This window comes from Macaca mulatta, chromosome 4, assembly GCF_049350105.2.
Source record: "Macaca mulatta isolate MMU2019108-1 chromosome 4, T2T-MMU8v2.0, whole genome shotgun sequence".
NCBI classification, from domain to species: Eukaryota; Metazoa; Chordata; class Mammalia; order Primates; family Cercopithecidae; genus Macaca; species Macaca mulatta.
Genome location: NC_133409.1, coordinates 15,340,826 through 15,354,038, shown reverse-complemented (window position 1 = coordinate 15,354,038; position 13,213 = coordinate 15,340,826). Strand labels below are relative to the sequence as shown.

Below are 13,213 nucleotides of genomic sequence, written 5' to 3'. Positions count from 1 at the left end.
GTAATCTATGAGGTTTCCTATTTCTCCCTATCCTTCCCTACACTTACTATTATTGATCATTCTGATTGTAGCCATCCTAGCGGATATGAAGTGGTATCTCACTGTGGTTTTCATTTGTATTTGTAATGATCTTCAGCATCTCTTCATGTGCTTATGTTCTGAGTTTTTTGTTCCTGGAGAACATCAAAGGCCATTCACTTTAATACTTTCAGGACTATTTTTAAAAGAATAATCAAGGGCCTGAAACAGTGCCACAACCCACCCCTTCTGCCCTTCAGCAGCGTTAAACGGCATGGGATTACAGTACCACTTGCAGCTTGTCCAAAGAACACCTTTATACAATTTGGGAAAGGGCACCCCTCCCTCAAGAACTTTTACTGCTAGAAAATCATTTTTATGGTGATTATGATGGGAATGACATCTCCCAGAGTTGTCCAGTGCACAGTCCACACAACTGCCTGCAGGGATCCTAGTTGTTTTTCTCTAAGACATTAGAGAAAGAGGATCAAGATGGTTCCAATATTATTCTATTACCTTTGAAAATTTAGCCCTGTAAATCTCCCCCTTCCTATTTCTTCAACAGCTCTCAGATTTAATGGTCCTATGTTGAAAAGTTGGTAGTTATTTCTAACCCCAGCATTAATATATGCAAAACAATATTGTCAGGATGAATTACATAATTTTGTTTCTTCCCCACAGAGAGGGAGAGGTTGCAGTCTTAATTGAAAGGTATATAGCTTTGAATATACATATTAACTGGTTAATTATTTCAGAAATGGGTTGTAGCAGGAACTACTCATTGTCCCTCAATATTTATTCTCCCCTTCTTTTTTTGTAACAGAACTCCTAATATTAGCAGGGCACATGGCCACCTTTCTGATGGCTGTATTTCCTAGCCTTCCATGTAGCTGTAAATGGCCATATGAATAGCTTTAAGCAGTGAGCTACAAATGGAAGTGGTGTGTGCAACTTCTAGGCCACGTCCCCAAGAAGACAGGATGAGACTATCACTTCCCCTTTTACCTTTCCTCATGGCCAAGGTACAAAAAATGGAATAGTTGTCTTAGACCTTGAGATGGAAGCCATATGATCTATACTTCTTGCCTCATTAAATAAACATTAAATAAAATATTTCTGTCAAGCAAAATTTTCTATTTGTATTCTCCTTCTAGTTAAATAGCAGCAGAACATGATTTCCTTATAGACTACATATGTTTTCGCTGTAAATAATGGTTGTCTTTTTATTATAATTATTTGTTCAAAAATCTTTCTTCATTACTACTTTGTGAACTTCTTCAGATCAAGGACCATGTTTAATTTATCCATTTGTCCCTGGTGTCCAGTGTAGTTCCTTGCACATGTAAAATGCTCTGTAAATATTTGTTTATGAACATGAATATGTCAGTGAAATATAGCTCACCACAGGCAATATTTGGATATTGAATATTGTACTGTGTGTTCTGGGAATTCCAGACCCTGCCTCATAGTTTTATTTCACTTAGGGCAGCATTTTGTAGGTCTGTCTGTCATCATTCATCTATTCAGCACTGAGGATTTAGAAATGAGCAAGATTGACATAGCCCTTCTCCTCATGGAGCATTACTGTCTGGTAACGGACAGTTCCCTAGACCTGTGATCACAAATATTCCTTCCATGATCCTGTGTCCTGTGCTCATCAGCAACCAGGTGGTGTATAGAGAGCACGTGCTCTGGGTCTACCTGGATTGGATTTGACTCCTGGTTTACCACTTTGGGCCATGTTTTGTAACACCTGTGCATATTACATTTGCTCCTCCTCTTGCTTTTTACATGACCACAAACTTGACCAATTTCAACTACACTTGAAGAAGTACCATTTCAAATAAATGAAAGTAAGAACTTTATATATCATTTAACAGAATATACTTTATTACATTCCAATGTGATACATGTTTATATATTAAGATTATAGTAAAAGTATAACGTAAATTAATCCAAAAATTACAAATTATAAATAGTTTTATGTTATCTAATGTATTATATAAAAGTCTCCCACTATTTAATGACTAACTTATATGTGTATGTGTGTGCTTATGATATTTATAATAGAGAAACACTTGTATATATGTAGAAAATTTCGGAAAAGATATATAAAAAACTGCTAAACATGATAATCTCTGGAAATTAATGGCTAAAATTTCTAGTGGTAAAAAAACTCTTTTCATCTTTTTTAGTTTTATTTTATTTAAATAATATTTACTTATTTATTTATTTATACTTTAAGTTCTGGGACACATGTGCAGAACGTGCAGGTTTGTTACATAGCTATACATGTGCCATGGTGGTTTGCTGCACCCATCAAACCGTCATCTACATTAGGTATTTCTCCTAATGCTATCCCTCCCCTTACCCCCCACCCCCCGACAGGCCCCGGTGTGTGATGTTTCCCTCCCTATGCCCATATGTTCTCATTGTTCACCTCCCACTTACGAGTGGGAACATGTGGTGTTCGGTTTTCTTTTCCTGTGTTAGTTTGCTGAGAATGGTGGTTTCCAACTTCATCCATGTCCCTGCAAAGGAAATGAACTCACCCTTTTTTATGGCTGTATAGTATTCCATATTGGATATGTGCCACATTTTCTTTATCCAGTCTAACATTGTGGGCATTTGGGTTGGTTCCAAGTCTTTGCTATTGTGAATAGTGCTGCAATAAACATACGTGAGCATGTGTCTTTATAGTAGAATGATTTATAATCCTTTGGGTATCTACCCAGTAATGGGACAGCTGGGTCAAATGGTATTTATGGTTCTAGATCCTTGAGGAATCATCACACTGTTTTCCACAATGGTTGAACTAATTTACACTCCCACCAACAGTGTAAAAGCGTTCCTGTTTCTCCACATCCCCTCCAGCATCTGTTGTTTCCTGACTTTTAAATGATTGCCATTCTAACTGGCATGAGATGGTATCTCACTGGGGTTTTGATGTACATTTCTCTAATTAACATGATGATGAGATTTTTTTCATGTTTTTTGGCCACATAAATGTCTTCTTTTGAAAAGTCTCTGTTCATATCCTTTGCCCAATATTTGATGGAGTTGTTTGTTTTTTTCTTGTAAATTTGTTTAAGTTCCTTGTAGATTCTGGATATTAGCCCTTTGTCAGATGGATAGATTGCAAAAATTTTTTCCCATTCTGTAGGTTGCCTGTTCACTCCGATGATACTTACTTTTGCTGTGCAGAAGCTCTTTAATTTAATTTGATCCCACTTGTCAATTTTGGCTTTTGTTGCCATTGCTTTTGGTGTTTTAGTCGTGAAGTCTTTGCCTATGCCTATGTCCTGAATGGTATTACCTAGGTTTTCTTCTAGGGTTTTTATGGTTTTAGGTCTTACATTTAAATCTTTAATCCATTGAATTAATTTTAATTAATGCTTCCTTTAGGAGCTTGAGTTAATTTTAATTGATGCTTCCTTTAGGAGCTCTTGTAAGGCAGGCCTGGTGGAGACAAAATACCTCAGCATTTCCTTGCCTGTAAAGGATTTTATTTCTCCCTCACTTATGAAGCTTACTTTGGCTGGACATGAAATTCTGGGTTAAAATTATTTTCTTTAAAAATGTTGAACATTGACCCCCACTCTCTTCTAGCTTGTAGGGTTTCTGCAGAGAGATCCGCTGTTAATCTGACGGGCTTCCCTTTGTAGACCTTTCTCTCTGGCTGCCCTTAACATTTTTCCTTTGTTTCAACCTTGGTGAATCTGATGATTATGTGTCTTGGCGTTGCTCTTCTCAAAGAGTGTTTGTGGTGTTCTCTGTATTTTCCGAATTTGAATGTTGGCCTGTCTTGCTACGTTGAGGAAGTTCTCCTGGATAATATCCTGAAGTGTGTTCCATTCTCCCCGTCACTTTCAGGTACACCAATCAGATGTAGGTTTGGTCTTTTCACATAGTCCCATATTTCTTGGAGGCTTTGTTCGTTCCTTTTCATTGTTTTTTCTCTAATCTTGTCTTCACACTTTATTTCATCAAGTTGATCTTCAATCTCTGATATCCTTTCTTCCACTTGATTGATTCGGCTATTGATATTTGTGTATGGTTCATGAAGTTCTCGTGCTGTGTTTTTCATCTTCATCAGGTCATTCATGTTCTTCTCTAAACTAGTTATTTTAGTTAGCATTTCTAACCTGTTATCAAGGTTCTTAGCTTCCTTGCATTGGGTTAGAACATGCTCCTTTAGCTCAGAAGAGTTTGTTATTAACCACCTTCTGAAGCCTACTTCTGTCAATTTGTCAAATTCATTCTCCGTCCAGTTTTGTTTCCTTGCTGGCAAGGAGTTGTGATCCTTTGGAGGAGAAGAGGTGTTCTGGTTTTTGGAATTTTCAGCCCTTTTGCACTGATCTTTGCTCATCTTCATGGATTTATCTACCTTTGGTCTTTGCTGTTGGTGGCCTTCAGATGGAGTTTTTGCCTGGTCATCCTTTTTGTTGATGTTGATTCTATTGCTTTCTGTTAGTTTTTTTTCTAACAGTCAGGGCCCTCTTCTGCAGGTCTGCTGGAGTTTGCTGGGGGTCCACTCCAGACCCTGTTTGCCTGGGTATAACCAGCAAAGGTTGCAGAACAGCAAAGATTGCTGCCTGCTCCTTCCTCTGGAAGCTTTGTCCCAGAGGGGCACCTGCCAGATGCCAGCCGGAGCTCTCCTGTATGAGGAGAGCTCATGTAGGAGCTCCCTGTAGACCCCTGCTGGGAGGTGTCTCCCTGTCAGGAGGCATAGGGGTCAGGTACCCACTTGCAGAGGCAGTCTGTACCTTATCAGAGCTCAAGTGCTGTGCTGGGAGATCCACTGCTGTCTTCAGAGCCAGCAGGCAGGAACATTTAAGTCTGCTGCAGCTGCACCCACAGCCTCCCCTTCCCCAGGTGCTCTGACCCAGGGAGATGGACGTTTTATCTATAAGTCCCTGATGGGTTGCTGCATTTCTTTCAGAGATGCCCTGACCAGACAGGAGGAATCTAGAGAGGCAGTCTGGCTGCAGCAGCTTTGAGGCGCTGTGGTGGGCTCTGCTCAGTCCAAACATCCCAGAGGCTTTGTTTACACTGTGAAGGGAAAACCACCTACTTAAGCCTCAGTAATGGTGGACGCCCCTCCCCACACCAAGCTCGAGCATCCCAGGTCAACTTCGACTGTGGTGCTAGCAGCGAGAATTTCAAGCCAATGGATCTTAGCTTGCTGGGCTCCTTGGGGGTGGGATCTGCTGAGCGAAACCATTTGGCTCCCTGGCTTCAGTCCCTTTTCCAGGGGAGTGTCCAGGCACCACTGGGGTATGAAAAAAAAAAAAAAAAAAAAAACTCCTGCAGCTAGCTCAGTGTCTGACCAAACGGCTGCCCCGTTTTGTGCTTGAAACCCAAGGCCCTGGTGGTGTAGGCACCCAAAGGAATCTCCTGGTCTGTGGGTTGTGAAGACCGTGGGAAAAGCGTAGTATCTGGGCCGGAATGCACGGTTCCTCACGGCTTCCCTTCACTAGGGGAGGGAGTTACCGATCCCTTGTGCTTCCTGGGTGAGGCAACACTCCACCCTGCTTCTGCTCGCCTTCTGTGGGATGCACCCACTGTCTAACCAGTCCCAGTGAGATGAGCCGGGTACCTCGGTTGGAAATGCAGAAATTGCCCGCCTTCTGCATTGATTTCACTGGGAGCTGCAGACTGGAGCTGTTTCTATTTGGCCATCTTGCCCAGAAACTCTTTTCATTTTACATACTTCTTAGAACTTGAATTATTTCTATGTGTGTTTATTTGTTTAATTATCAGCAACTAGTTTAAATAGAAAACATATCAATATATAATAAAGTGTCTTAAACAAACAATTACAGAATTGTATGTAGCTAATTTACTTTTTTGAGATATATATACATCAATATTGTTTCTTGAAGACAACATTCTGACAATTCAGAGGAAGAAATTATTCACATATTTCACTCCAGATTTATATACAAATTATATGTAACGAGTACTTTTTTGACATAATGTTCTCTTAATAAACTATAAAATTGCCCTTGATCTACAATAACACTGCTTTGTTCATCTAAGTTTTGACTAATTAAGTGAAAATTCCTTTTGGATATGTGAGTTCTACAATATTCTGATCTATATAAAAACAAATTTATCTACAAGAAAAATGCTTTGTAGTTTCAACTGCATCTCTTGAATTTATATTTAATGCCAGGTGTATCAGTTAGCTATTGGTTGTGTAATCACTCTAAAACTCAGTGGCTTAACAATCACCATTATTTACTGTTGCTTGTATGTCTTTACTCTTGCTTGTATGTCTGCAGGTTAGCTGGGCTTCAGTTGATCCAGGCTGGGCTCAGCTGCGAGGCTTTCTTTCTTTCTTTCTTTTTTTCGTTATTATACTTTAATAATGTTTATCAAATAGTAAATAACTAATAATGTAAATATAAAATGTAAAAATATAAAATAACTATTGTACATGTGCACAATGTGCAGGTTTGTTACATATGTATACATGTGCCATGTTGGTGTGCTGCACCCATTTAACTCATCATTTACATTAGGTATATCTCCTAATGCTAGCCCTCCCTCTCCCCTCCCCCCACCCCATAACAGGCCCCAGTGTGTGGTGTTCCCCACCCTGTGTCCAAGTGTTCTCATTGTTCAATTCCCACCTATGAGTGAAAACATAAAGTGTTTGGTTTTCTGTCCTTGCAATAGTTTGCTCAGAATGATGATTTCCAGCTTCACCCATTCCCTACAAAGGACATGAACTCATCCTTTTTAATGGCTGCATAGGCCTATTCCATGGTATATATGTGCCACAGTTTCTTAATCCAGTCTATCATTGATGGACATTTGGGTTGGTTCCAAGTCTTTGCTATTGTGAATAGTGCTGCAATAAACATACATGCGCATGTGTCTTTATAGCAGCATGATTTATAATCCTTTAGGTGTATACCCAGTAATGGGATGGCTGGGTCAAATGGTATTTCTAGTTCTAGATCCTTGAGGAATCGCCACATTGTCTTCCACAATGGTTGAACTAGTTTACAGTCCCACCAACAGTGTAAAAGTGTTCCTGTTTCTCCACATCCTCTCCAGCACCTGTTGTTTCCTGACTTTTTAATGATAGCCATTCTAACTAGTGTGAGATGGTATCTCATTGTGGTTTTGATTTGCATTTCTCTGATGACCAGTGATGATGAGCATTTTTTCATGTGTCTGTTGGCTGCATACATGTCTTCTTTTGAGAAGTATCTGTTCATATCCTTCACCTACTTTTTGATGGGGTTGTTTGATTTTTTCTTGTAAATTTGTTTGAGTTCTTTGTAGATTCTGGATATTAGCCCTTTGCCAGATGGGTAGATTGTAAAAATTTTCTCCCATTCTGTAGGTTGCCTGTTTACTCTGATGGTAGTTGCTTTTGCTGTGCAGAAGCTCTTTAATTTAATTAGATTCCATTTGTCAATTATGGCTTTTGTTGCCATTGCTTTTGGTGTTTTAGACATGAAGTGTTTGCCAATGTCTATGTCCTGAATGATATTGCCTAGGTTTTTTTCTAGGGTTTTTATGGTTTTGGGTCTGACATTTAAGTCTTTAATCCATCTTGAATTAACTTCTGTATAAGGTGTAAGGAGGGGATCCAGTTTCAGCTTTCATATGGCTAGCCAGTTTTCCCAGCACCATTTATTGAATAGGAATCCTTTCCCCATTGCTTGTTTTTGTCAGGTTTGTCAGTGATCAGATGGTTGTAGATGTATGGTATTATTTCTGAGGGCTCTGTTCTGTTCCATTGGTCTATATCTCTGTTTTGATAGCAGTACCATGCTGTTTTGGTTACTGTAGCCTTGTAATATAGTTTGAAGTCAGGTAGCATGATGCCTCCAGCTTTGTTCTTTTGGCTTAGGATTATCTTGGCAATGTGGGCTCTTTTTTGGTTCCATATGTACTTTAAAGTAGTTTTTCCAAATCTATGAAGAAAGTTATTGTTAGCTTGATGGGGATGGCATTGAATCTATAAATTACTTTGGGCAGTATGGCCATTTTCATGATATTTATTCTTCCTATCCATGAGCATGGAATATTCTTCCATTTGTTTGTGTCCTCTTTTATTTCATTGAGCAGTGGTTTGTAATTCTCCTTGAAGAGGTCCTTCACATCCCTTGTAAGTTGGATTCCTAGGTATTTTATTCTCTTTGAAGCAATTGTGAATGGGAGTTCACTCATGATTTGGCTATCTGTTTGTCTGTTATTGGTGTATAGTGATTTTTGCACATTGATTTTGTATCCTGAGACTTTGCTGAAGTTGCTTTAATCAGTTTAAGGAGATTTTGGGCTGAGACGATAGGGTTTTCTAAATATACAATCATGTCATTTGCAAACAGGGACAATTTGACTTCCTCTTTTCCAAGTTGAATGGCCTTTATTTCTTTCTCCTGCCTGATTGCCCTGGCCAGAACTTCCAACACTATATTGAACAGGAGTGGTGAGAGAGGGCATCCCTGTCTTGTACCAGTTTTCAAAGGGAATGCTTCCTGTTTTTGCCCATTCAGTATCATATTGGCTGTGGGTTTGTCAGAAATAGCTCTTATTATTTTGAGATACGTCCCATCAATACCTAATTCATTGAGAGTTTTTAGAATGAAGGGCTTTTGAATTTTGTCAAAGAGCTTTTTCTGCATCTATTGAGATAATCATGTGGTTTTTGTCTTTGGTTCTGTTTATATGATGGATTACGTTTACTGATTTGCGTATGTTGAACCAGCCTTGCATCCCAGGGATGAAGGCCAATTATCGGATAAGCTTTTTGATGTGCTGCTGGATTCTGTTTGCCAGTATTTTATTGAGGATTTTTGCATCAAGGATTTTTGGTTTAGTCTTGGGAAGGTGTATGTGTCCAGGAATTTATCCATTTCTTCTAGATTTTCTAGTTTATTTGCGTAGAGGTGTTTATAGTATTCAGCTGAGATGGCTAAGGGAGGTTCTGTATTTTACAGAGGGCCGGCGGACTGGCTGGAGTGCAAACTCTCCAGGGTACGTTTTTATCATGATGACAGTGTAAGAGAGAGAACAGAAGCACTCAAGGCTTAGGATCTGGACTGGCACACTCCCACTTCCTTCCATAAAGCAAGGCACATGGCCAAGCCAAAAAGTCAAGAGACAGGGAAAGACTCTTTCTCATGATGAGCATGGAGTAATGTGGATGGTGCAGGGTTGAAGGAGCAGAGTCAACAAGTCAATCTGCCACATCAGATTTGATCATGGCAAACTGGGGGAAAACTGGGGCAGAGACTTGAGTGTTCTGAGCTGTGTGGATTCAATAGGAGGTAGAAAATAGGGAACAAGATCTGTTATGTGGAAGAAATGGAAGTGCTTGTGAGAGGAGTGCTGAATTTTCTTTAGGCAAAAAGGGTTGAAAAAGCTATGGCTTAGGGACATCAGAGGGCTGACTTACCATGGGATGCAGTGGGAAAAAGAGCAGTGTAGTTGGGTGAAGGGTGAGGAAGAGGCAAATGAGACTATCAGCACCCCTCCACACCCATGGAGACTGGTTGCAGGACCACTGCAAAGATCAAAATTTAGGATGCTCAAGTCCTGGATATAAAATGGTGTAATATTTGTATATAACCTATGCACATCCTCCTGCATCATTTAAATCATTTCTGGATTCCTTATAATACCTAATACAATGTAAATGCCATGTAATAGTGGTTATACTGTATTGCTTTTTATTTCTACTATTTTTAATGTTGTATTATTTTTATTTTTGTTTTTTTGAATATTTTCAACCTGCAGTTGGTTGAATTTGTGAATCAGATCTGTGGATACAGAGGGCTGCCTGTATTAAGAATGTCTAGGTGGGGTGCCATGGCTCATGCCTGTAATCCCAGCACTTTGGGAGGCCAAGGAGGGTGGATCATCTGAGGTCAGGAGTTCGAGCCCAGCCTGGGCAACATGATGAAACCCCGTCTCTACTAAAAATACAAAAGTTAGCCAGGCATGGTGGGGCACACCTGTAATCCCAGCTACTTGGGAGGCTGAAGCAGGAGAATTGCTTGAATCCCAGCAGCAGAGGTTGCAGTGAGCTGAGATCGTGCCACTGCGTATCCAGCTTGGGCGACAGAGCCAGACTCCATCTCAAAAAAAAAAAAAAAAAATTGTCTAGGTGGATGATCTCTGAACCGAAGGCTTATTTTAGTTAATTAAAATAAGGTAAATAGTTATTATCCGCTGAACTTGTGTATTTCCAGATTATGCAATCATCAGTCATCCCTCCGTATGGGGTTGGCAGTTGGTTCTAGGCCACCCTCTCCCCACCAACAGATACGAAAATCCACGAAATACCAAGTCTGGCTGTAGAACTCACAGATACAAAACATTGGCCCTTCATATCAGTAGGCTCCTGCATCCCATCAATGCTGTATTTCTGATCCATGTTGGTTGAATTGTGGACATGGAACCCATAGCTATGGAGGGCTGACTGTATTTATTGAAAAAAATCCACTTACAAGTGGACCCACGCAGTTCAAACCTGTGTCGTTCAATGGTCAGCTGTAGTAGAATCTACTAGATTGAAGTGTTTCTGCACTGCGTTTAGGTTCGGCCAAGTAGTGTAGCTACTCTGTGGGATTTTGGTATCCTAAATCACATATAAGTACAGTATTTGGGGCAGAGAAACCATAATCACCATTTAAAAAAATCATTCTCAGTTAATTTCATGTTTTACATTAAAACTGGTGCTTTAGGTCGGTCGCAGTGGCTCACGCCTGTAATCCCAGCACTTTGGGAGATTGAGGTGGGCAGATCACGAGGTCAGGAGTTCAAGACCAGCCCGACCAATGTGGTGAAACCCCGTCTCTACTAAAAATACAGAAATTAGCCGGGCATGGTGCCATGCGCCTATAATCCCAGCTACTAAGGAGGCTGAGGCAGGAGAATCGCTTGAACCCGGGAGGCAGAGGTTGCAGTGAGCTGAGATTGCACCACTGCACTCCAGCCTGGGCAACAGAGCGAGACTCAGTCTCAAAAAACAAAAAGAAAAACAAACAAACAAAAAACTGGTGCTTTAATCAAAGTGACAATCCTTGCACCATTAAATAAGGAATATTTCTGAGTCAATTCAATATTCGTAAGTTTATAATTTTCCATATGATGTGCTACCTATTGAGTACTTAAGTACAATTAATTCATAATTTCTTCCCCTTTTGGTGTGAATTTAGGTGAGGGAACCTTCTGCTTCTTGCGTTCTGGATGCAGCAGATTCACATACATTTGCCTTTTTTCTTATCTGCACTATTTAAAAATATATTACATTTCTAAGAAAACAGCTGTTGTCTTTAAGTCAAATTGCATATGCAGCACTGTGGCCATTAGAATGGAGACAAATTACCTCATTAGTAGAACACACCTCTCCTCAAGAGAACTAATCCTGGGGCTTATATTTTTGGACATATTCTGAGAAAATCTAAGACTATTGGATAGTCTTCTTTGTTTCATTGCTACTGTGATTTACATCACTTAAAAAAGCCAATTTGATGTTGCATCTACATGTTTGAGTATGTGATTCTCTGGTCTTTGTTTAGCAGATAATTTATCTTTCATCCAGAAGCTTTAAGCAATAATACTTTTTTTGTGAAAGAAAGTTTATTGAATGTGTATATTAGCCATGGGTTAAAACAAGAGAAGGCTTGATATAACTAAGAACTTTGGCCTTGGAAGTGTTATCTTGTCAGTCCAGCACTTTGCTTCATCGCATTTTTAGTTGTTGATTTCCATCCTCTTTCTTTATAGGCTGGGAAGTGATGATACCCATTTTGAGGTCAGCATGGCTAACAATGGATGTGAAGTGCATCGTTTTGATCCTAGTGTCAAGTCAGCTCACATTCTGGAGAGTCAGCACCTTTGGTATCACCGCTTGTCCATTGACTGGCGGGATCCCCATCCAGCTGTTGCTGCCCAAAAACCACATAGCAACACCAGAAAACTGGGAAGCATTTTGAATGAATTTGGGCATCACAAGGTGAGGTTTTCATTTGATTTTTTACTTGAATAAAGTGAACAAACCCATCAGCTTTTTAAAATGCAAACCAAGAATAGCAACATTGACATTGGATTGTTGAAGGTCCAATTTTAATCTTACTAATCACCCAACATTATTTATAGAGTCAACTCTAGACATAAAGTGTTGGCAAGGATAGACATATTTAAATTGATGTGAAGATTTTAGTTGCTGTTGAGTAATGTTAATGGTCTTGTCCAAGACTAGGCAAGAAGACTAAGGAACTTACTTCTGGCATAGGCTGAAGAATACCATTTTCATTTGGCAACTGACTTACACTTTTCAGAGAGAGCAAACTACTTATGTTGACCTCAAATACAAAAAAAGAAAAAAAGAAAAAAGAAATCGGGGTTATGCTTACTAAGATATTGCTTGTGTATCATGTTTCTCACTGTTGTGACGTGTTTCTCACTATTTTGAATCGCTAGGCTCTACACAGAAAATATATATAGCTTTGATTAAAATTTACTTTATAAAGTTGAATGGACATTATGTATGTTACAAATTATATAAGTATATCAAAGGATGTCAAATCTCTGCAAACATTTTATTATGAATAGACAGCAAAAAAGAAACCCAGTTTTTGAACTGTTCTTTGAAAGCAATTTTTAGTGTAGTATACCCGAGCTAATTGTATTCTGTAGGCAGATACTAGAGAATTTCTCCTGAGTGCAGTTGGCTTGTGTTTGATCTTCAGTCTTTCTTGGGTTTGGCTATTTTGGTCTGTATTCCCAGCCGGAGATGCCATGTAGTTTAGAACAGGTCAGAATGGGTGTTTCTATTTGAGAAACAGTGTGCATGAGACTCAATTTTAAACTTGAGTTGGCTTCTTGATCTTCAGTAAGAGGTTTTTCCAGGCCGGGCGCAGTGGCTCACGCCTGTAATCCCAGCACTTTGGGAGGCCGAAGCAGGCAGATCACAAGGTCAGGTGATCGAGACTATCCTGGCTAACATGGTGAAACCCTGTCTCTACTAAAAAATACAAAAAATTAGCTGGACGTGGTGGCGGGCACCTGTAGTCCCAGCTACTCAGGAGGCTGAGGCAGGAGAATGGTGTGAACCCAGGAGGCGGAGCTTTCAGTAAGCCGAGGTCACGCCACTGCACTCCAGCCTGGGCAACAGTTCGAGACTCCGTCTCAAAAAAAAAAAAAGAGGTTTTTCCCTGCATTG

General features: G+C 39.8%; 1 protein-coding gene across 5 annotated transcripts in view; it reads left to right on the top strand.

The window, feature by feature from the left end:
• METTL24 (methyltransferase like 24) overlaps positions 1 to 13,213 on the top strand; it is a 124,207-nt gene that overhangs the window by 50,436 nt on the left and 60,558 nt on the right. For all 5 annotated transcript variants that reach the window (XM_028846658.2, XM_077998420.1, XM_077998418.1 and 2 more), the window contains 1 exon segment: positions 11,776 to 12,004. In XM_028846658.2, the coding sequence (XP_028702491.2) occupies positions 11,776 to 12,004 (229 nt within the window).